The sequence below is a fragment of the Sycon ciliatum genome, chromosome 1, assembly GCF_964019385.1.
Source record: "Sycon ciliatum chromosome 1, ocSycCili1.1, whole genome shotgun sequence".
Taxonomy (NCBI): domain Eukaryota; kingdom Metazoa; phylum Porifera; class Calcarea; order Leucosolenida; family Sycettidae; genus Sycon; species Sycon ciliatum.
The window spans coordinates 73,671,861-73,697,546 of record NC_088643.1 but is presented as its reverse complement, the minus strand read 5'-3'; the positions used below and the strand labels follow the sequence as shown (position 1 = coordinate 73,697,546).

The 25,686-nt window shown below is 46.4% G+C and overlaps 1 protein-coding gene across 1 annotated transcript; it reads left to right on the top strand.

Annotated features, from left to right (window-relative positions):
• LOC135805367 (disheveled-associated activator of morphogenesis 1-A-like) lies at positions 1–25,685 on the top strand. The gene is made up of 29 exons (XM_065319394.1): positions 1–825; positions 1,449–1,553; positions 2,882–2,947; positions 3,268–3,356; positions 4,205–4,431; positions 4,801–4,907; positions 5,352–5,462; positions 5,747–5,850; positions 6,002–6,068; positions 6,575–6,692; positions 6,991–7,129; positions 7,331–7,389; positions 7,646–7,713; positions 10,428–10,550; positions 11,629–11,920; positions 12,311–12,399; positions 12,915–12,959; positions 13,856–13,912; positions 14,219–14,302; positions 14,984–15,088; positions 15,450–15,651; positions 16,018–16,131; positions 17,663–17,766; positions 20,866–20,927; positions 21,600–21,660; positions 22,242–22,376; positions 22,546–22,638; positions 23,423–23,497; positions 23,680–25,685. Exons 1-29 carry the CDS (start codon positions 607–609, stop codon positions 23,896–23,898), a joined length of 3,339 nt encoding a protein of 1,112 aa, XP_065175466.1. The 5' UTR covers positions 1–606; the 3' UTR covers positions 23,899–25,685.
• Position 25,686: the final 1 nt, after the last annotated feature.

The following is a 25,686-nucleotide window of genomic DNA, read 5'->3' as shown; positions in this document are numbered from 1 at the left end:
CAGGAAGGGCGAAGTCAGATCGCAATAATTCTCTGCATGAAATAGTGCCGATCGTGGGCGATCGTTTGAAGTGCTGGAAAGCCATCAGTCGCTCGTAGAATCTACGTTTGTTGTAGCTAGCTCAGTATCTCCTCTGCTGTTGCTGCCGCTGGTAGTAGAGTACTGCTCACTCGACGCCATCTTCAGTTTCCACGCTGTTCTGTAACGACCTTGCTGCCCTTTGGATCGCTGGTTTGAGTTTTGCTGGTGCTAGTGTGCGCAGTACTTCATGCACGCACCAAGCGTGCACTAACGGTCCTTCTCTTGCCGTTTTGGGCGCTGCGCCGGAACACGACGACGGTGTGGAAGCGCACTGAGGTGAACCGCTGTCAAACCCAGTGTTTGGTGTTTCCTACACTGCTGCTGCATGGTTTTTTGCCAAAGCAGAAGTAGAAGACAGGATTTCCTCCAGTCGCTGGCATTGCGCAGCCCCGTTGCCGCAACCTGGTTTTGACGGAGATTACTGGATGGCGGAGCGTGGCTAAGTGTAAACGGTGAAACGTCTTGACGACAATACCAGTATTACACTGCTAGTATTACTAGTACTGTTACCGTAGTATCGTCATCATGCTGAAATGGTTCAGGCAGAAGCGGCAAGGTCCGCAAAGTCCGACTCGGAGCGAATCCGTCAGGACACCCATTCGGCGAGGAGAGAAGAGCTCATCAGGTAGAGCTAGCTTTCGAGGCCGCTCGGCAACTCGTGGTAAGAACCATGAGCCAGCGGTGGCCGCCGCTCCGCCGATGCCGTCGGAGGATGAGCTGAACGAACAGTTCGACAAAGTTGTGGTGAGCAGCATTGCCGCATAGCCTTTGATGTTGTATGAAATCGTTCGATCATCATGAAGGATGATTCCTCAGCCTAGCTCGCTGTGTTCACAATACACATTGCGTCTGTGCACACAAATAAAATGTTATTGTTGCGATTTCAACAGTGTGGTACGGAAATGTCAACAGCATACTAGCGAAGTCGCTGGAGTCAGTGGAGGTGGAGGTGGAGGTCATGTTGCATTTGTTTCCTTCAAAAATATATAAATTACTAATAATTCGTTTTCCAAATCGACATGCATGATGTCTCTTGGGTGCTGGACCTAGAAACTTCGTGCTTCCATTGGACTATTTGCAATTACATTTGTACATGACATTGTATTCTGTGTGGGTATGACAAAGTTGTTGTGCCCCATGCAGAGCAGATGTAGAATTATTGTTCAGGGGACCAGGGGTTGATTTCCCCCTACTAGTATACTCTCTCTCTCTCTCTCTGAGTTGTGGCTCTAAAAAGGGTAATGTTACCTACACTGGCTACAGGTGTTCACATTCTCCGTTTTCTGTGTGTTCTGCGTGTACTACCTACCCTGTACTGTGTGTTTTGCGTGTACTACCCTGTACTGTGTTGTGAATTATGTGCCCAGAGTGAGCTGGATCTGAGTGCAGACAAGAGAGACATCATGATGAGCCTGTCAGCAGATAAGAAATGGCAGATCATCGTCTCCAATGACCTGAGCAGGCCCAACGTGGTAAGGTGTTGACCCTGCACTGCACGGTAATGAATCAAAAACATGACGTGGGTTACAGTGGGTACAGAGGGCTTGCCGCCGCCCAGTGAACGTCTGGCTAAGATATACGATATATGCACGTTTCCTGGGAGACATAGAAAGAAAATTGTGATCCCCCGATATCGTATTCTTAGCAACTGGGCATGTCCACGTTGGCTCCGCAAGACATTGCCGTGGTGGTCATGAAAATACAGACACTCGTCATGCCATAGGCCAGCCATGCGTGCAGGTCTCCTTCCTGCACTGGGTGCGTATTGTGGCTCCTGCGGCGGCAGGCCGAGTGGCGTGGTGGCCACCTGTGCCGGTGTCCGGTCCGGTTGTGACAGCCGTATCTGCACTACCGAGGTGCTTCCTGCCGCTGCTGCTACTGCCACCGTGCAGCACCCAGTGTATGCGGGCACGTGGTCCTGAGGAAGTGTGCCCAATATGGTCGGCTGGCTACTCATGGATTCATGACATGCTTTGTGCTGCCAGATGGTCTTTATTCCTCGTTTCTATTCACCTAGGCTGTTGTTTGATATTGGAGATTTCCTTTCGCATTGCAAATGAGGCTAAAATGTTGATAGCTTCGACCAGACAATGGAAGTGATCGAACTTGCTGTTTCAAATGATTCGAAGAAAAATGTAGAAGGAAGATTTGTTCCGGATGCTATTTCATTCGGTTTCCTATATTGAACAAGATAGCGCTTGTGTAACAATAAACTTGACAAGCAGTAAAGCACTATGGGAATGGACGGATTAGTTTCAACTGAGAAAACATGCATCGTAACTGGTGGTGCGAGTGTCCACAAAGTAGGAGCTGCAAATTAATTTCTTAGCCCTGACAGAAAAGTTCTCATACAGTGTATCAATTTTTTAAAGCCTTATTAATAATAATATGACAGGTCGCATATTGCCCGCATAAACAAATCATACGGGGCCATGCATCTGTCAATGATCGTTAGCCAGAGTTGCTTGTTGGTGGCGAGATTGAAGCATTCCTGAATCGGCCAATTCAGAAGCTTGAGGTCTTCTTTGATGTTGTCGACCCATCTCTTGTGGGGTCGTCCACATGGGCGCTTGATGTCCGAAGTATTGAGGGCTAGCTGCAGTGCCTTGTAAGAGGCCGCGTCTGGTCCTTCCCGGGCAACGTTCCCCAGCCACAGGAGGCGGCGCTCTTTACATGTTTGCGAGATTGGGGCTTGGTTGGTCTTTCGGTAAATCTTTTTAAAGCCTTAGCTCTGTTTAAATATTGGATATAGATTCAGAGTGATTGATTGGCTGCATTGGTTGTTTTGCGGTGTGCATAGGATGAAGGCCGGAGTGGAGGAGGTTCGGCCGACAACTACCTGGAAGAGTTCCAGAGGCTTGCATCGGTAAGTCCGGATACTAATGGCGCTATTATCGGTTTGTATCTTTGTGTACAGCACTGAGCAGCATTGTTTTACGGCCAGTGCGGGTTTGTAGAATGCTTTCTGTGTACGAATACTAGCAAGTGACCAAAATTCTCCAGTAGTGATCTTTTGGATCTTAGCATGTGTGCAGTTTTGAGGGAATGAAATCCGGGGGGGGGGGGGGGGGGGGGGACTGTTAGCTGGTCGAAATGTATACTGGTATTGTAGAGTTGCTACACTCCATTTATTTGTGATTCAAAATTGATACAATGATACATACCATGTCCATGTGTGTGCTGCAGATGCCATTCACGCATGACATCAACGAACTAAGCAAACGGTCAAAGACGGTAAACCACCTGAAGACAGCCTTGAGAACTCAGCCCAACAGGTAATGCTTGCTCATTGTACAGTATGGAAAACCATCACGTGCTAGTTCATTGACTAGATTCAGGCTTTTCACCAGCAACAATTTTTGGAAGTGTCCACTACTGAGTACACTGTCATGGGGAAATACAGGTTATTGGTTGCCTCATGACACTGTCATGGGGAAATACAGGTTATTGGTTGCCTCATGACACTGTCATGGGGAAATACAGGTTATTGGTTGCCTGATGGTGATGTTGTCGCACTACTTTTCACGCTTGTTAAGTTTCTTCACACTTGACAGTCACACTTCACACTTGCACCTTTTTGTCACTCTTTCCATGTGTATTAGGTCACACATTGTTCCATTGTTGTTTTGGCTGCTTTACTTTGGAGTGTCCCATCTCCTCTCCTCTCTGCTCTGCTTTGTTCACTGTTCTGGTCCTCTCGATTTTTGCCTGCGTTTCACCTGACGACAAGACACGACACTATACTAGTGGAAACTTTCAAAAATGTTCCCGGTGAAGAGCTAGGCATTTGTCCTCTTCCTTAGCATTTTCCTATAGCATGTTTGTATCCGAAGAAACTTTCCGTGACTATACGAGCAGTTGTTACATAGTGGTGACAGCTGGCATGTAAAAGTTCTTTATACGGATCATCATTCCATCACTGGTTTGTTGAGATATTAGTCCAGTCGGCATTCATCTTTGCTATGACTTGTATCATTTAGTGGCCGACGATTCACTGTGCTTACTGCATCATTCGGTCGGCCTTTCCGCTTGGGGAGGTGGATGATGTAATGCGGAAACACCGCTGCTGTGTATTTCATTCCTGATGCTCTTGCTTCTCTGTGTGGGCTGCGCTGTGTGATAGCTTCGTCATGCGCTTCATTGAGATCAAGGGCCTGGAGTTGATCTTGGACTTTCTGGACAAGATGGACTATGACTACAGATCTAGCATTATCCACACGGCTGTGGTCGGCTGCATCAAGGCTATGATGAACAACTCACACGGCCGCAGTCATGTTCTCACTCACCCGCGCAGTATACGCATCATCTCGCAGAGCTTGTCCTGCGACAATGTGAAGGCGAAAGTAGCCGGTGAGTGATAGTGATGCACTGTTGTCAAGCCTTCTTGTGATAATGCTGTGTGCAGGTGCGTGCGCTGGTGCCCTTCAAGGGGGTGGTTCCGGGGGCCTCCCCCCCCCGGAAAATTTTCAAAAAATGAAGCAAAATCCTGCATTTTGAGCGAAAAAAAGGGGGGGGGTTCCGGGCACCCAGGAACCCATACAGGGCACGCGCCTGGTGTGTGTGGGGGTGCTTTATTGGCCTGAACGCCTCTCCACCAATGTACTCAGCTCCCAACCTGTGTACATCCGCAGCATGTATCTCCTCATACCCTGCTTGGGAAAATTTAGACCTTCTCTAAAGTGTGTGTGTGTATGTGTGTGTGCGCGTGTGTTGTTTCAGCTCTGGAAATTCTCGCTGCTGTCTGCCTTGTGCCCGATGGACACAAGAAGGTGCTTGTGGGCATGAGCTACTTTCAGAAGTTTGCGAACGAAAGAACTCGCTTTCAGGTGAGCAGACGTCTCTCTGGCAGTTATCCATCATGCTGAATTCAATGTCGCATCTCATTGCTGCCTTGCTGCTTTGTGCCGTCGAATGGTGTGTATTGTTTATAAAATAAATAAATAAATATATCTGGCTGGTCATGTCTATAGAACGTACACAAGTGTCTATTCGGAAAGGAACTACGTGTCCATTCCTTATGGACTGTTTCAGTCGCTCCTGAGAATACACATTCAGACCAATAGAAGGGACAAGGATCAACGGACAGAGACTGGTTTCAAGGCATGTGCGTGCGTGCGTACGTGCATGCGTACGTGTGTGTCTTTTTGGTGTTTGTGTGTGTGTGTGAGGGGGGGGGGGGGGGAGATAAAAGACTGTACGCCAACTCTAGGAAATCACTGGGCATGATGCACGTGTATTGTCTGCTGTATGATGTACTGCTGTGTGTGCAGACCATTGTCAATGACCTGGATCGCTCTAGTAACCAAACAATGGAGGACGTCAGTTTTCAAACAACGATCATGACGTTCATCAACGCCGTGCTATCATACGGTCCAGGGGAGGTAAGTCATTGCTCATTATCTCAACAGTACCTCTGCCCTGTGGACAGTGTGTACAGTGACTGCTTTCGGTGTTGACAGTATACATGCCATGTCAATGACAGCATTCTGCTTCTAACATCTAGAATTATTGTTTTGTGTATGGCTCTAAAACTCTGCTGGCATGCCAGCTCAGCTGTCATTGTTACTGTTTGGCTCAATTTGGCAAACATGACATTGCTTCTTACGGTAGACAAATAAGGTGATATACCTCTTCTCTTCGACTGATGATGTTGTTGTAACTTCAGGACAGTCTTGAATTCCGTGTGCATCTGCGCTACGAGTTTCTCATGCTGGGTTTGGAGCCGATAGTGGAGAAACTGCGCAAGCAAAACAATGAGCTCGTGAGAAGGTTAGTGTTGTTGTTATATATATAAGAGGTGAGTGGTCCTCCACGGAGGCACACCGAGGACTCCTTGCATGTGACCCTCATTTCTGGCGCTCACTGGTATTGCAAAAGACAGTGGGATCTAACCTGATTACTGTGTGTGCTTCCACTGCAGACATCTGGAGTTTTTCTCCTCCACCCGTCAACAGGACGAGGAGATAATTGCCAACAAATTCAACCAGGTAGGAAGAATGGCATCTAACTGATCGTGCATGCAGTGATCATCCTGACTCCGCGGAAGGTGATTGTATTACGTACTTCTGCACCCATCCGAGAGTGCCGTGCTTGTATCCTTGTGACTGTCCTGGTGCTTATTCTTTCTTTTCTGTGCCCGCTTGTGTGCAGAAATGGGTCACGTACATAATGTATATTGGCTGCATGTAGTTTATTACTGCCCTAAGGCTTTATACCACGCTTATATTTATGCTGTCAAGTTATCCTTTGCCGTTTGCTCACCTCTACGCTTGGACGTGGTCATCATACGGGTAGATCGATGTGTGGAGTTTCAATCAACAACTGCATCTATGCGCACCTCTACACTTTTCTTCTCGATGTTTAGGCTTGAAGAGGTCCTGAAAAGATAGATTGTTGCAGTGCTGTTGTTGTCGCTGCTCACCTGTGTCACAGGCATGCTCTGCTCAGGTGATACTAAGTAATATGTTTCCCTCTCCTTACACCTCCTGTTTAGGTTCATATTGACTCGAGGAGTGCAACAGGTTTGGTGAAAGCTCTGCAATCCAAGCTGTCTCACACGGCTGCCTATCCTCACCTGCTGTCCCTTCTCAACCACCTGCTGCTGGTCCCTGGTAAGTTTGATGCCAAAAGGTCCACCACACTCAGCGGCTCTACACTCCATTAACGTTATCTCCATCACAGCAACTGCACTGACACCACAGTGCCACAGTACAGTATCCACATTTCAAATTTGAGATAGCTAGCCCTAGGCCTTTTGCCGGACGTGTTTTGACAATGATGTACCAGTAACCACTACCTGCTCCGTTTCTGTTACGAACATGGCATCACCAGTGCCTTCACTGTTGACGGTATACGCAATGTTTATGGATCGTTGTTTTACTCAATGTGCTGTAATGTGTTTTGGTGTAGATGACAAGCGAGCACTCCGGTGGCAGCTGCTCTCCAAATCAGTTCAGCAGATCACATTGCAGGAGGAGGATCAGGATGATCGGCCGTACGATCCCGACGCAGCACCTCTGGTTATCGACGTCGAGAACATGATCAAGCAGTAAGGATGAGACGTTGCCAACAGTGAATACATGTGTGTCTGCTCAATTTTGTTCTTTATTTCCGATGGGTACTCTTGGGTAATCGACGTTGCATAGGATTCACGCTAGTCACATTCTGTGTCATCTGCAATGTACTTCTACTGTATACCTATGTCTTGTCGGATTGCTTAAGAAGCCATGTTTGTCTCACTTGATTACAGCTTGGCGTCAGAGAATGAATTGGTGGAATTACGTAACACCTTGAATCGCAAAGCGGAAGGTGAGTCAAGCACAGGCACCCGCGTGCGGTCCTTTGTGGTTTGTGCATGATCTGAGCAAATTACATTAGTGACTATCCCCATGTAACTTTTGGCATGTGGGACGACGAGACTGATCTTTGTAATTTGTACATGGCCATCAGACTTGGTCTGGAGATCACAGGCCCTATCCTATGGAGTTGTGTTGTGATCACTAAAATCAGCAGCATCTGTGGTAGATTGGTGTTGCTTACTGCTGCTGTTACTGACCCGCTGCAGCGCTGGATGAAGCCAAGGCAGAACTAGGCAAGAAGGAGAGGGAATGTGAAGTTCGACAGCAGGAAAAGGTAAGTAGGAAATGAACTGCATTCCATCGCATGTGTTCGAATCAATTCTGGGGAAGCAGTCTCTGCAGTACTAGCCCTGTGCTCATCTCTGTCTTGTGATTTTGATGTGGCTAGTACTGTCAGTCAACAAATATTCCGTGCACATTTATTTTTCGGCTATTTTCGGCCTGGACATCTTTGGCGTCAAATGTATTGCGACTGAAATTTTGTTTCGCAAGGTTCAGTGTGGCAGTGTGTACAGGCACAAGAGTACAGGCTGACATTTTATTGCAGACGATATTGCGTTTTAGCCCTGGGAGGCTGAAATTTAAACGTGCCGAAAAGTTGTAGACTCACAGGAGTCCATTTAGACTTTGCCGTCGCCATACCTGCCACAGTGTGGCATTGTTAGCAGTTTAAAACAATTCACCAATGTCAATGCAACAATTCACACAACAGCAACACATTGTCTCTTATCTCGAATACATCCAACGACTAGACTCCATTGAATAGTGTTTAGGAAAAGAATGCGGAAAGCTTAGTCAAATCCGGCATAACTTACAATGGTTATGATGTCAAGTCTGAGATCAGGGCTCTGGCGGGGGTCTTCTAGTTTACCAACCAGAGCATCCAAATTGTTATACAGGTCGTCCCCCGTTAATACGAGTCCGGTTAGTACATAAACCCCGTTAGTACATAAGAAATCTCAAGTCCCGGACGAAACGTGGTCACTTCCATACAAATTTTGTCGGTGAGTACATAATCCGTTAGTACATAAACCCCGTTAGTACATAACATTTCTCCGTACCCGCATGTCACCTACCTCAATAGTACATAATTATTTGTTGGTCTTTTGGCCTTCCAGTGGAGGCACACCGTGTTCTAGTTTCTACTTGTGGACGCAATTAGCATAGAAATCAGAGCGCATATCACAAACCAAAAAACCTCGGTTTTTTGTTCGAGTGACTGTACAGGTGCGGCTGGGCATGTATCATGTCAACTCACTGTAGTCTAGTGTAGCTAACTGTATCCGTTATAACATAATTTTTATGTTATATCGAGGGAATCAAGAATATCTCGCTGCCTAGTCATGGTAGCAAGAAACACTCAGAAAAATTGAAAAAAGTGAAAAATTCTGGTATACTAGCAAGTTATGTACACTTTTGTTTAGTACATAAACCCCGTTAATACATAACATTTGTCAAGTCCCAGAGATAATGTATTAACGAGGGACGACCTGTAGTATGTATCAGAGAGTCTGGGGGGGGGGGGGGGGGGGGGGTCTCAGCTGGTTGCGTGTTGTGAATTATCATCTGCACCACTGCCCTCGCTGCCAGCACTGCTCGTATCTGCCTGAGCCTGCACCCCCCCCCCCCCCCCCCATCAGCCATATAAAGCTGCCATAGCGACATTGCCTGACTTGTCTGCTTTGAGCGCATGCTCATGGGCTGCATCAAGGTCATGTTGGAATGTTTGGAGCTCTGAAGGGTCCAAAACCCGTTTGTTGTATTCAGCTCTGCTCAGCCTTGCACGATACTTTGAAAAGCTTGCCTTTGCCTTGCATGCTTCTTTGAAAAGCTTGCCTTTGCCTTGCACTCTTCTTAGAAAAGCTTGCCTTTGAGAGGCGAATGTCAGCAATACCGGCTACAGCAGACCTTTCCTGGCCCGAGACCTGTTCCACTGGCATAGATGAGACCTGGGTGCGGATGTGAGATCTTCGTCTTGCAAGCCAAAATGAACAAACTCCTCAAGCGCATAGAGCAATACTACATGGTTACAGGAGAGACACCAAGACCAACTGTATATGTACAAGTAGCTGACTTCACCATGCCATCAGGAAGTAGGCATACCTTGGTGGTGTAAGCCGCGTATGATCTACTTTTTTTATGGAAGAAAGGACATTGCATCGAGTGAATGTGCAGTCATTGCTCTCTGCCAGTTCCAACTTCTGAACATGCCCAGATCGGAAAAAAGAGAAAAGTTGTATCCTTGTAATATGGATGCCTTTGAAGGAGCTGAGCTTGTCAGTATCAGAGACATCACCAGCACTTTCAGTTGCCAGGTCGCTCCTGGCAGATCAAACCGAAGATTTCTCAACAAAATGACGATAGATAACAGGATAACTGACTTTCGGAACTTTGGGAACTTTCTGAAGAGAACTACTCCAACCCGGCAGCATCGGGGAAACTTGTCCAATAGATCTGATGGTACATCGGATCCGACAGCAGCAACCATCGCTTTACGCTTCCTGTGCACAATAGCACCGCCATCTGGATTGACTGGTTCGTTTTCAGGACCCTTTGAGATGTATATGAACCCTGAAATTGTAATGATCAGCAAAAATACAAAAAAAGAATTCCAATCAACGAACGTGAACCAAGTACAACTATAGTACGACTGAGAATAGACGAACACATTGTCTGTTATTCTTTCACGATAATCAACTGCTTCAACTCCGCACGACAAGAAAGCCAACGTTTCAGCTCGGGCGGCTTTCTACCTCTGAGCCAGGCATATTGCTTTCCAAAAGTGTCCACTCCATAGCAAACAATCACGGAAGCACTCCGGCCGACAAAACTAATGTCTTCAGCACGAAAGCTTTGTTTCTATGCATGCCCCGCTTGGTTCACATCGCCCAAGTGGGTTCCGGGTGTAAGGGTGACTTCACCCTATCACAAAATACCGCGGGTATGCATAAGAACTATCGTGTTTGCCGGTGCTAATGATGTGTACAGGAGGACATCAAGGCCGCAATGAACAAGGTCATGCAGAAGCTGGAGAAGGAGAATGCCAATATCCGCGAGGCAAAACAGCGCGAGAAGGAGCTTCTTGTACAGGTCGATGAGCTCCGTGCTTCGGTGAGTACAGGGAGAGATCGGTTATAACGTTGGTGTTTGAAAAAGTGTAATTTGATCTCTACACTCATACCTCAGTTATCCAGACTCCGAAGTTACCGGCACTTTGGTCTATCGGGCACCCTTTGGGTGAGTTTCAGTGGAAACGTTACTACTCTTTTGTCACTTTCTGTGGAAATAGTGACTTCACATGCCATATCTATGGCCTTTCCCCATCAAAATGTCTGTGACTTGGATAGTTCAAAGTTAGCGGCAGTGCCCGGTCCCGGACCGCACGGATAATCAAAGTATGAGTGTATAGACGATTACTACTACATGCGCCTGGACAGGTTGGTATGTAAGTGATAACTTTACAACTTAGTGATGATGACATACACAAACAGACATGCATTCTGCAGTATAACCGGGTTTAAGCGACCACCCCACGGTGCATGCAAAAGCGGTCGTTAAAGTCAGGTGGTCTTTAGAACCAGGTCCCACAGTGTCTGTGTAGAACTTCCGGTGCATCGAAAAACGATGGCAAAGAGCAGGTGGTCACTAAACCCAGAGGTCGCTTACACCAGGTTTTACTGTACTTGTGCATGCATAAATACCATACCAAGACTGTGTTAAAAGTACAAAATAGCAACAACATGCATCTACTCATTTACCACACTGCTAGTAGTGCACACCGTTTACACAATCTCAGTTTCCCAAAGCTTCCTGTAGGTACTATCAATAGTTATTACTATAAACGATCCACCGTGTATGCAATTGAGTGGTTTTGAAGTGAGAATTTGATCACAATAGGCAATACATTACTATAGCCAATTACCCTTATAACCGGTCTAGTTTGAGAGGAAAGGACACGTTTGCTTTGGAATTTGGAAGCTGATAACATTATAGCCGGTATACTAGTATTGCTATAATCGCCAACCGCATAGCCGATCTCTACTTGTATTTTCCCGTGTCTGTTTTTGCCTGGCTATGATTATGTCCAACTTGGTTTGGCTGAATGAATTCGGCATTTGCTAATGTGCATAGGCTGGAGATGTATGCGTACAAATTGGTTAGTTGTGAATGGTGGTGATTCGTATTTTAGGGAGGCGGTGGAGATCAAAAGAGAATAATGGCTGTTCTGGAGGAATCATTGAAAGGCCTTTCTGACAATAGTAAAGCTGAAGCACAGAAGCTGCTCGCCGAAATGAAATCAGCGCCAGCAGCCGGAGCAGCAACGACCCCCACGGCTGGCGCTCCAGCACCACCACCGCCGCCGCCACCACCGCCACCAGGGGCAGGCCCACCACCTCCTCCTCCACCACCTGGAGGGCCTCCTGGTGGACCTCCTGCGCCTCCGCCGCCACCTGGTGCACCACCGCCACCAGGAATGCCAGGTGCGTAGTAAGGCTCTCTACTTCCACTGTAAAGATCATGAGTATATAACTAACTCTACAATGTTGGCAGTCTGGAAGTGGGCTTATTTGTTCCCAACCGTTTCCCTGAAACATCATTGCAGGTATGCCCATGGGGCAGTACAATGCACAGATAGTATGTTGCAATGGCAGCTAAATCCTACGGCTAAAGTGGCATTTGTAAGACTGTGCTGAGTAAATGATGTATAGGCCATCCCTACTCTTGCTGCAAAGGGAGCCGCTCCTCATCATCATTTTTTGCAACAGTAGCAGTATTTGCATGCGTATATTTCCTCTTGACAACACACAATAATTATGATGTGCACACTTGGTAAGGAGTTATGCATGGACTTTGTTGGTAACCTGTTGCAGGCTTCGCCGCGCCAAGTCGCTTGCCTGCAAAGAAGATCCCCAAGGCATCTGTACAGCTGAAGTCCTTCAATTGGTCGAAAATACCAGATGTAAGGCAGACGCAATGACGGAATAGTTCACGTGTGGGTGTTGGGAATGCTGTAGCAATTTATATTTCCCCAAAGACCAGCGCTCCATGATGGGAGGGGGGGGGGGGGGCATCACTTGGCTGCATGAGATGTAAGCTATGTTACTTGAGTAAGCCTGGTATTTAAAGTGAACACACCAAGAGAATACCACCTGCTTTTAATTGAAAGGTTCGGACATCTCAAGCACCAAGCCAAGTTTCCGCATATATACATTTTCCGTGTTTGAAGATGACCTCGTCCTATTGGTGAGGACTGACTATCTGTCCCTCCTAGGATGATAGTTGCACAAGTTTGACTGTGCTGGGATTGACTCTACTGCCATTGAATGTGTTCGAAGTACATGTATTCAGTTTACATATCCTGCGGTTGAGTGCATTGGAGATGCTATAAATTGCATGTGATACTTGCCCTTCCGCTTTTAAGTTCCGGTGGTGATTTGGTCAACACTGTATTGCTTGCCTTCCTCTATCTTCCAGGCAAAAATTGAGAAGACAATATGGAAAGATTTGAACGAAACCAGGGTAAGTTTTAAAAGTTCATTTGTGGTCATTACCTCAAATTTGTCTTTGCGTTGTGGCATTGGTGAACTTGTGCATGTGATGAAAGCTGTTTACATTGTAGTATGCATGCCACATAATGACATATGCTAGTAACTGTAATCATGATGTTGCTGATGCAACAATGGCCGAGTAATGCACAGAATTTGCAGAGAGATAGTGCACATGTTACATGTACAATGCTGGCTGGTGAAAGCTGACCACTTGCTGCAGATCCACGCCTTGATGAGCTGCATCGTAAACGTGTGAACTAAGCTGGGCTTTACCCTCGGGGACGCTTGTGGTCAGATTTCACTGGTACAGCATATTATGCATGTGTAACCCGCATACTCTCAGCGGCACTCAAGACTCTCTAAGCACATACTTGTAGTAATCCGTAAGTTATCGTTCATTCATTGTCTCACATGTTATAAAGTAGCCATGCCACACATGCATGTGGGTGAGTTACTGTGTGATGGTCCGGCTATGTGCTTAGATGAAGATGTGTGTGTGTGTGTGCATGTGTGTAAGTCTGTTTTTGGGAGGGGGGGGGGGGGGGAGGTAAATGTTGTAGTTGTTCGTCTAACATTACTTCTCCATCACTGCATCAGCTCAACCGCCACCACTGGACTGCCTTTTTACTCTCTTTTTATTGACGAATAAACAAGAACACGGAAAACGACTACATCTTGACAAGACGACAGACCAAAGACTAGCTCGCACAGTTTCGCGCATGCGCACAACACCACCAACCAATGACGCGTGTCCACAGCGACCAAGACGAAACAAACACGTGACACCAAATCTACCACATGTGTATGTATGGGTGCGTATGTAGTTTGCGGGAGTTGGAATCTCTGTATGGTGTGTATGGTGTGCAGCTGATCAAGGAGATAGACCTGAAGGAGGTTGACACAACGTTTGCGGCCTTCCAGAAGGTAGGTACTGTGTGATTGCAGTTTGTATTGTTTGAACATCACCATGGCCGCATTGTGCTTGTGTCCAATGAACACTTTCTGTCGTTATTATAGCGTAACTTGTAGTTCCGGCCTTGGTCCTTTTCTTTGCTATAAAAAACTTTCTGTTGTGTTCACTTTTCTATAGTTGCGGATATGTCAGGGAATATGCTATGTATGCATGGTGGTTGTCCTTGCCTATTGTTCTCAGACACAAGTACACTGGTCACATGTACATGTATCTGCACACTTCATCATCTGTTTACATCTGTTTACATCTGTTTACAGGACCGGACTCAATCTGTATCACAGTCATTCAACAGGGGCAAAGAAAAGGAAGTTGTCACGTTGGTTGAGGCTCGACGTGCTCAGGTGAGCAATATTGAAAGCCTGGTTGTATGTCATGTATCGCTGATCCAGGGATTCCTGGCATGAATGTGTGGAACGAAGTTACCGCAGTCTTTGACAAGTTCTGCAGCAAGTAAAAGTAAAGAAATTATCGTGTCCGTTCCCGAAGGCAGGAGCGTCGGAAGGTATCTCAGGGTGGTACGGTCAGCCACCTGAAGGACATTTTACTCGTGGGGTTGGGTTGTCTCCTCAGAAAATGTTCGAAATTTAGAGCCCCAATCAGTGCCTGTTATTAATTCACAGGGTACCCGGGGCAAAGAGTGGTACGGTCAATACCGCAGTGACCGTATCGTGTCCGACGCCCCTGGAAGGGAACTCACGATGGCTGCTAACACCCGTAAACCCTGGTTCTGCAGCAATGCACCCACCATGCATGATAGCCTCCATAGCCTGCATAACCTGCATTGGTGAGTGTGTGCATATGCAATGATATGACACTAAATCGGCAGGAGGGCATGAAAATGGCACCGGTTTTGCAGTAATTGAGTGTGTGGCTTGACTTGTCGAATAAAAGTTCCACGACCGGACTGGCATTACTGGCTGCTATGATCTTGAATTGCTGTGTATGCTGTGGGTGCTGGTTGATACGCTTTCCATGACTACATGTATATTCTGATGTATGTTTCTGCTCACCTCTGTGTACAGAACCTTACCATTCTCTTGTCCAAGTTGAAGACCAGCTACGAAGAGATCAAAGTGCTCGTCTTGCAAATGGACGAAGAGGAAATTCCACGCGACATGTTGGAGCAGGTATGTGCACTCTTTTATATTACACCATGTACACAATATCCAGTTAGGTAGCTGTATCGATCTTGTTAGATCTTCGAGCTTAGGCCAGTCAAGGTAACTGACTGGCTGAACTGACGGCAAATTGGCAATGAAGTTTCTTCTTAAATCAACTCAAAGCATCCAAGTCACTGAGAAAAGTACAGTGATATGTTCACTAAGGTGGGTAACAATGATGTGAAACTAGAAAGAGTGCGAAACCAAGACAAGGCAAGAGAGCTCCCGAGTGTATGCAACAGCTGCTGCTGCTGCTGATGTGGCACAGGCACCAATGTGATGTTTGAATGGTTTTGTTGTCTCCTCTTTCCTTGCTTCCCAACTAAAGCTGTTGAAGTACACGCCTCAGAGCGATGAAATGGAACTTCTCGAGTCGCACTCCCATGGCGAGGAGGTTGAGCGCTTCTCCGCCGCAGATCGGTTCCTGTTTGAAGTCGGCCGCATTCCCCATTACCAACAACGTCTTGAGACGCTCTACTACAAGCGCAAGTTCGTGGATTCCGTGGATGAGATTCGGCCAAAGATCAACGGTAAAGCTGTGTATCTAGTGTGATAAAGGATGTAACCTTTTCTATTGTGATCCTCAGTTGCCACAGAGAGTAGAGAGTGGGTGGGGTATAGATATCCAAACAGCAATCTACAGGGATGCATTCTGCAGTAAACGAGCATTGAGCAATGAGTCTGCTGTGGAAGCAAATGGGTGTTACAGTCCTATCATAACGTTCGTTAGCACTGTGTTCTTTCTTTGCATGCCAGAGCTACTGCCGCTGAGACAGAATATCTCCTATCAGAAAGTTTCTCTTTGCACCAGCTTTATGAGAATGTGAATGTGGAGAGTATTGACATAGAACTGTACATGTATTGTATGTTTGCCGTTACTGACTGTTATTGTGCAGCCCTGGCTTTGGCTTCACAGCAGCTACTGAACAGCAACAAGCTGCGCAAGGTCCTTGAGCTGGTTCTGCTCTTCGGTAACTACATGAACACAGGAATTCGAGGCAACGCCTACGGTAAGTGGCAGCTTGCTTGGTGGGACACGATAACTCAGGTGGTGAACTGGTGGCCTACTATTGTGTTGGTGTGCTGCATACTGACTGTATAGTGCTGTGCACAGTGTTACCTTCTTTAAATTATTTAGTTAAACTACAGTGAATGCTGTCCACATTATAAGTACTTAGTCCGTAAATATCGAACTTTTTTCACCAAACGAATTATTTTAGTTTAGACTCAACCCCTCCCTCCCTCCCCCTCAGAACGTAAAAAATGTTGACATACATGCATATACAACAGCCATGTACATGAATCAATGTTTTCTGAAACGAAATTGGTCAACCCCCTCCCACCCCATAACGAAATTATTTCGTTTTGTGAAAAAAGTTTGATGTTTATGGATGACCCCTTAGTGAGTGCCCTTTGGCCCGGGCAGGCTCAGCTTATGCACCAGACCAGAAGTTGACATAGCCAGCAATCGTATGTCATCACGTACATTCAAAATCCACATAATTTTGTGGATCGACCTTTTTTTCAGCATCAATTTTCAACGAGGACGAAGCAAAGTCGGCCGAACGAAGCCCAGAGAAAGAAAATCACCCTCTCCACTTCACCATCACGATACTGACATAGATACGAGACGAAACAACTAAAAAATCCACAAGAAAACTGTACGGCCATCTTCGCGCTGACTTTGGTGTTAGAATTTCTATCACGATCAAAAATGTACGAGGAGCACTCAAATTAAGCTACAGACGTACCTTTTCACTCTCTACTTCTTTTTCAAGGCACAAAAGTCGACTCTCCACTTTCAAACCAGGAACCAGACATACCAGTGGTCCTTTTCAGCTGTTCCACGGGCGCAGGAAATGTTCACCAAGGGGCGCAGAGCAGCGTCCATTCCAGAAAAATAGCTAAAATACGAGTGAGACTGCATGCCTGAGTACATGAGCACCGTATTTTCCGGAGTATAGTGGGCACTTTAGATGTGCTATTTTAGGCCCTAAATCGCAGGTGCGCACTATGCTCCGAATATGAAATGCATGTACTTCAATGAAGATTGAAGTGTGCACCCCCAATGAAGATTGGGGGTGCGCGTTATACAAAGGTGCGCACTATACTCCGAAAAATACAGTACATGCATGAGTACATGCAGAAAATAGTCAATTTCAGCGTTTCTGCTCCAAACAGCAACTAATACTTGCTTCGACTAGCTACAAAGATTACACCAAAGGATCAAACAACCGTTTTCTTCATTTTTTGACAGGTGGCTTCCTTGTGCTTGGCCCAGCACGCCAAAAATCACACCTCGGAGGAGTACAAAAATTACAACTCTCAGATGTCCTCGATTGCTGGCCATGGTACGGTTTCTGGTTCCATCAGGGCACTGCCAGGCCTTTGTAACACCTACTGGCGTAGCACATTATTTTGCTGACCACTTGTTCAAGCATTCATCCTTCAAAAGCTCTGTTGGCATACAATTGAGAAGTTGGTGTGGTTCTTCGCATAACTGTGACGGTGTTGAAATTTGTGCTGGTGATATTGTGATAGGTTTCAAGATCTCTAGCCTTACCAAGATGGTTGATACCAAGTCTGGAGCTGCAGGAACGCGTTTCACGCTGCTCAACTTCACCGTACAGGTCATCGAGTCCAGGGTAAGGGGGCTGGCTGCCAGACTGGGGGGCGGGGGGGGGGGGTCATGAAGAAATATTTCTCAATCCTGTTAGAGTGCAGTAGTTATTATGCATGCGGTCATGATTGTATTGTGACCGGGATCATGTCCATGGAGGTATCAGTCTGGTCACCTTAAGGGTAGCGTACACATGGTATACTAATTAACGCATACATCTGTATTGATTCCTTTTTAACTTCGAGATCCATCAAAGAAATCTAATGAAATTTTCTGTACTCTTTCTTTAGACAGCACAGATACAATGCCACAACAAAACTAGACCAGAAGTGTTACCCTGCCTGTGGCCAGACTTGACCAATATGGCCTTCCGATTTTTACAAAATCCGGCACGGTGTGCACCATACAGAACACATTGCATTGGAAGAGATACCAATTCTCGTGTATTGATGTTCTATAGTCCACTTCGGAGGGCACTAACCTAAGAACACCAGGAGAAATTCCATGAATCTCACCAGAGGCCCAAAAATTCATACGGGAGTGTAAAATGCACACAACCAGCAATTCAAGAAGCAGGCAGAAACTTGTGACAATCCAAGTGTCAGCTAGTCAAAAGTAGAGAGGTTAGTGCCCCGGACAATCCAGCAAGGAATCAAAAATACATACTATATACATACCGAAAAACAATATCCATAGAGATACGCTGCACGGAAGAGTCCGAAAACAGCTGAAAATGGAGAAAAATAGCTATCAAAATTGGCCAGTTTTCCTGAATATTGGTAGCTACCAGTCACTAAAACACACCAGACCCATAAGTTGGCTCCTCGGTCTCCACAGTTTCATCTTCCAAGCCCATCTTGATCCTCCTGAGCCTCTTTCTCCTTGACTTTGCTGCTGCACTGCACTTTGCAAGGCTGTTCTCCATGCGTGAAACAATCGAGATCGGAGAAGGCTGAATGGGTGCAGTCTCCAACAGGGCAATTCATTTCACGAAGGATGTGCTCGAAAGTACCAATGCCATGGTTGAAATGAATAGGCACAGCCAGGTAAACAGCACTGTTGACAACACATGCACCAGCAAACTCCGTTTTAGGCAAATATGACCATACCAGCTTGTTAAAACACTCATTGCGATTCTGTGTCGCACTCTTCTCGCACTTCGGGCAGTAGCAGCTGCTTGTCGGCAAGTTCACGATACACTGGCACCATCAGTTCGTAGATAGGCTTTGGAATAGGGTTGTGGTGTCCGTAAGGCTTGTCAGCGGTAGCTTTGTGGTAGCCACGCCAGCTATCAGTTGGGCAGAACTCATGACAGGAATTCTCATCAGTGGATGCACGATGACAAAGCGAGGCACAAATAGCTTTCCACATAGCACAGTAGTCACCACTATTCTCTCTTATCACCTTCCCATACCGGTTCTGCAAGGAGTCAATGAGCTTGTTTTTCAGGTGTCCACTACCGCTGATACTCAGGGTTTGCCGAGCTTGTTTGTCAGGCGTCCACTACCGCTGATACGCAGGGTTTGCCGAGCTTGTTTGTCAGGTGTCCACTACCGCTGATACTTGGATTTGCTTGTTTGTCAGGTGTCCACTACCGCTGATACTCGGATTTGCCGTCACTTAGCGACTTGGCCAGTCTCCCATGCAATAGCGGTCATAGCACCATAGAGTGAGGAAAAGCCGCGGTGCATCCAGGCACCATCCGCTGAAACAGCCACGTCACCGCCGACAGTATCTTGCACAGCACTGCTAGCACCATCCATGCTTTTCTCAGCAACTACCTCTACTGCAGAATATAGAGCATTCTGGTGGCCAGAGAAACTGCTCCGACTCATTGGTGTTGGCATATTGAGCACTGCACATAATTTTACCAGTGCTTGACGACCACGGCCAATCGTGCGCATTGCGAACACTGCGATCTATCTCGTAAAAAGATCCTGGGAGCTTGGGCGACATGGACAAAGAAACTTCAGCAGGGCACTTTGATCATGACAAGGTAATTGTCGTAGCCAGGCCACTGCGTTTTCCCTCCTTCACAATCCCATTGCCACTCTTGCATGACTTCCACACACAAAAAAGTGCAATGGCAGCGAGCAGGAGGCCCAAGCTCACAAAGCGATACCCAACGCCAGACTGAGAAGCCATCACTTGGACCTGCTGGGCCAGTTTCTTGGTGATCAGAATCGCCGGCATCGCTCTCTGACTCGGAGCTGCTGTCCATGTCCACATTCCAAGTCGAAAAACTCAAATCTTGCAATTTCTCAGAACTGCTGCTTCTAGTGGTGATCGCCTCTTCTTCATGATCCGCGACGGCCTGCTCTTCAGGCGGCGCACTTGCACTACCTTCACGACCACATTGATTGCCGTGAAATACTCTCTTGGGTGTTCTAGAACGTCGCTTTGCATTGCCTATCGTCTCCAGCAGCTCCTGACAGCAACTTTGACAAGGTAATTGTCACAAATTTCACAAAAAAAAACACATTTTTTGTCCAAGCTCAGCTGATCGTGTACGCGAACGCGTAGGCGCGGCTACACCTCGTGACCATGCCATCACCGGTGAGTGCTGGAAGCATGGTGTTATCAGAATTTGACACAAAATCTGGCTTAGAATCACAGGAAACGGCGAAATTGGTGGATTTCCGATTGCGAAAAGTCACTGATGCGTACTCCAAATATTCAAATTTTAAAATTTAATTGCAATCTTCTAGAGCGCATATCTCCTGTTTCGTTGGTCGTAATCAAAAAGAATTTACACACATATTCTACGGATCAACACCTTTCGTTTGAGCTATCCCTCGACCTGATCGGACAACTTTCAAATTTTTCGAGTTTTTTTAATGTGTGCGCTACCTGTTATGCCCGCTGTGAATGAAGTCAAGCCGTCTTGCATGTTTGTGTAATTATCCCATGATGTAGGGCAGAAAAGGTTGGTCACAGTTATCACTATCAACAGCATTGAAAGAGGGGAAAAAGAACTTGAGGCAGTCTGCTTTTACTTACTTATGAAACCAATGATTCACTGTGGTATCACGTAGACAGAAGCAAAGAAGAAGCAGTCGCATTTTTAGTGTAGTTACATACCAATGCCGGTCCTTTTCTATGTCTCTTATTTCCTGTTTCACAGTTTCCAGAACTGATGGCCATTGATGAGGATTTGAGCTTCATCAGGGAAGCATCCCGGTGCAAGTAAGAAAATCTGCACTTCCATTTTCATCACATGGCAGCATTTCTCTACATGCTGAACAGTTCTGTTGGTAAAGTGTTGTCAATACACTACAACTGTAGGCTAGGGCCCAGAATGTGCAGAATGTGCAGAATGTGCAGAATGTGCAGAATGTGCAGAATGTGCAGCCCAGGGACGCACAGCCTGGAAAATAGGAGCGGCATTGCAGGCCGCAGCTAGCAGAGGAGAACACCATGTGACTTGTATACTCAAGATAAGACTTGCCGCTACTATAGTGTGCAGTCTTGGAATCTCCAGCTCTTATTGTAGCAATGCCTTACTTGCTGTTGGAATGAAACCATTTTCAACGGTAGTCCTCGCCTGAAATCATTGTTGCCTTAGACAGGTACATGTGTAGTATGGCTACTTCATAACACGTAATTTGTATACACATAAATAGTACACCGTAGCCGGGATGCCTGGATAGCTGTGCGCATACTCGCACTGCCTTGCACTTCTTCTTCTCCTTGTGAGACAATGAACGGATGATAACTTACGTAACTACAAGTATGTGTCAGATAGGTGGCGGAATTTTCTGAAGAAAATTGCCTGGCCTTTCCAAATGCACAATTTCATGCAGAGATGGTGTGATGCAATACACATACTGACATCGTGTCCTTTTCCTGTCATTGCAGCATTCCTGAGGTTGAGAAAGACGTTGCCACGCTGCGTACTGGTCTAAACAATGTCAAAAATGTAAGTTGTGTTTACAAACAACCTGCACAGCTCAGTACGGTATGTTTGTGTATGCACCCCCCCCCCCCCCCTCTTCCCCTCCATTTTCCTCCCAATTCCTCCCTCCTCCCTTTCATCCATCTTCCCCTTCCTTCTCTGCATTGACCCCATTTTCTTGTATTTGAATGTGAACTATGGCTTTCAAGATAAAGTGTTGATCGACCATTAACAGAACTGACTCTGCATTTCACTGTTGATGTGAGGCAGGTATCACGGCTTCAGATGCTACACTGTATGCTTGCTCACTATGTCACGGTGTGGGTTTGAACAAAGACAGTCTGACTTGCCTACAGCGGTCTGGATTCTTATGGTAGTCATTACAATGTCCTAGGTGTATCCACCGAACAGCACACTTCCCCTCCTTGATTACCGCTTCTTCCCAATCTGTTGGAGTGTGCACAGCCTGGGACAAGGTTACACATAATTATATGTTGTCCATATTCCGGAGGAGCTCAGTACTGTGCAACAGGATGGGTGACTGTGAGATATGTCCTTTTTCTAAAACAAATTCCGGCGTGTTGTGTATGTGATCTGGTCTTCAGGAGCTGACGTACCAGGCAAACCGTCCCTCGCGTCCGCTGGGAGACCGCTACGTTGAAGTGATGGGAGAATTTATGGAGATTGCTGGTGGAATATTTGCTGATGTGGAGAATCAGATTAAGCACATGAAAGATGAGGTATGTATTTCTTCAGTTCCAGGATTGACAGATGCCCATTTCAAGCTTGCAAAAGAGGTTACTTTCTGAAAATAAGTACAAAATAATAATTGGCCATGTTGGTGCAGTTACATAGTGTATGCAATGGAAACAATGTTTTCCTTTGTGTCCTCTTCTCTCCCCATTGCAGTACCTGAAAGCCGTGGAAATGTTTGGTGAAGACACTAAGATTGCCAGCGAGGAATTCTTTGGCACCTTCAACACGTTCCTGATTCAGTTTTCGGTGAGAGAACCTGTGTTCTGGTATCTCTGTCCCATCTCTGTTGCCGACAGTACGCTCTCACATACACCACACCACCAGTACACCTGCGATATGTGCGAATCAAAAAACATGCACCCGCTACAAAGTATTATACATGCACGCCCACACTGGCGGTATGCATGCACTAGTGATCACGGTATGTTACTGTCCTCTTCCCAGTGGCCAGGGAACTATACTCAGGCTTTGCAACACTGTAAAATATGTTACACGTACATGTACACGTCAACCTTACAGCTTGTACTAGTAGTCTTGTCAGCACGGTACATTACACTGGAGAATTCACTCCTGTATTGCAGGATGTTTCAGAAAATGGGTAAAACCGTAACTTTGGTGGTCATTGCGAGTTGTTTTGAAATTTATACCGTACTTGATTTGCTACAAAAAAAAGCTTGTGATATTGCATCATGAAAATGCAACAAGGTTGGCAAGTACACTCGCACCTCGGTTATCCAGACCCCAAAGTTACTGGCACTTCAGTCTACCGGGCACCCTTTGGGCGAGTTTCAGTGGAAATATTACTACTCTTTTGTCACTTTTTGTGGAAATAGTGACGTCACATGCCATATCTATGGCCTTTCCCCTTCAAAATGTATGTGATTCGGAGTTACAGACATTTGAAAGTTACAGGCAGTGCTCGGTCCCGGACCACCCAGATCAACGAGGTATGAATGTAATGGGTATACTATGTATGCTAGGCATCGTGCTGATTAGCTGACCGTCCGGCTATGAATATCTCCTGTGACAGGAATCCCATGCCGAGAATGTGGCCACGCGCAAGAGAAAGGAAGAGGAGGAGAAGAAGCTGCGTCAGCAGGAAGAGGTATGTACAGCTCATACTATTCCAGTGGATAACTAAGAACTGATGATGCGTGCGGAATTCTTTGAATGTGCACTAGGATCATGAGCACACAGACACTCCTGCAGACAGGCGGACCTAACTGTTTTTGTTGCTGAAATTGGTGTCAAGTTTCTTGTTGTGTTTCTCCGTGTCGGTTCTGATAGGCAAAGCAACGTGAGAAGGATATCAAGGCCAAGAGAAAGGCTCGCAATGCCGCCAAAGCGGCTGGTGAGTTTGATGACCTTGTGTCGGCGCTGCGCAGCGGGGATCTCTATGACAAGAAGGATAGAAGCCAGGAAAAGAGAAGTGCCGCACCCCCGGTGGCACGCAAGTCAGTTTCTGGACGCAACCGTATCGATTCGGATACCAGGGAACGCCGCTGATTCTCCCAAGGTGTGTTCGCCCGCAACTGGCCGAGTAGGTGGATGTTCTGTGTGTTGTATGAGCTACTGTACGCCTTTGTCACTACCAGACAGTAGCAAGTAACAGTTTGTACATAGTACTAGTAACTACCGTGTTGCATCTATGACCTCGACATGCAATGGGTTGAGCAGCCCAGGGATGCGAAGTCGAGTTTCCCGAGAGATCCTGCTCTCGCCTTTCCAGTCGGACCTAACGTTAGCAAGGGTGCTACAGCTGCATGACAATGGCCACTGGCCCGTGTTGTAATCGTCCACCTGCCGGAATCAAAATCTACCCGAGATGCTGAAGATCAATCACACCAGCATCTTACTTGAGAGTGATACCGGTGATAACCTACATGCGCAAGCTATCCGCGCCCATCCCGCAGTTCCTCTCCAGACCAACCACCCCGATGTACATCAATGCTTCCTTCTATTGTGAGTGCACACTAATTTTCCTTTCCCCCTTCTCTTGATATTGCACACAAGCTAGACTGATCTGGTGCACTGCTAATGCTGAATGTCACTACTATCACTCTGCTGCTCTGGCAGGTCCAGCCTAGGCAGTGCCGCATGCAGTGGACTGGTGGTGTACGGCTTTCAGTGTTGGCCGCTGACATTCACACCCACTGTTGTTTGACGACGTTACTGATTTTACTTTAGGGAGTATGATCATTTCTATCGGTTCTCTTTATCATAGTTTATCATTCTATTCCACTAACTTTCTCTCGAGTCTCCCCCCCCCCCCACACACACACAAATCAGCACACTATTAAATTGGTTTGCAGATGGCATGAAATATTTGGCTACCGGATGTAAAGGTAACAGACTAGTAATGGAATACGCATTGTGCTGCTCTGCGCTCTGGAATCAGATTCAAATGCTATTCTTTATTGCTGCACCCTATTAGCCAGAGAACGAGAGAGACTATTCTTGGCGACCATGTGCCTAGCTCATTGCCGGACCATGAGCCATGAGCCAGGACTGTTCCATGCTAAGCCGCTCGCTGCCTGCATCACGGTTTGCTTTAAGAGGTGCAGCACTGAGTTTGAATCCTGTGTGCAAGGGACAGCCACTGACTTGTATTTCCCTCCAGCTCAGTGACAGTGCAGACAATATTTTGTCTAGTCATGCCTCGGCGGCTCTGCTTCAAGTATGATATGCATGCAAGTATGATGATGATGATGATGATGATGATGATGCAACACATGCAGAACTATTATGGCCCAACACACTACTTCAGAGTTCCAAACATTAATGTGCCAGCTCTGTCACAGTGAACGATGCATTTGGCTTCTGTCCTGCTTTCCGCAATGGGCCCAGCTTGACTCAAGTTGCCTGTTCATGATGATATTCAGTTTTGTTGCTGCCACTTATGTCATTGTGTGCTACATTGTTCAGGAATGCTGACATTATCATGCTTGCTTTTTTTCTTGGATTTTTTCCTCTACACTTCTGTTTGGTACAGTGGCACGTGTACATAACAGTTGTTTTAACAGTGTTTGGTACAGTGGCACGTGTACATAACAGTGACAGCCATACAATCATGATGATGATAGATGATATCACTGAGGCCATAGTCCCCCGGCCGTTATCTCACTATACGTATTACTTCAAGTACATGTACATCATGGCCTGTGAGTCGTGTGACTCATAGTCAGTCTGCAACTTGATGTACAATGACGGTACATAGTGGATCGCGCTATGCTGCGGCTTATGCTTTGATCATTACTGATATGAATACAATGTACTAGTAGCTTCACCTTGAAT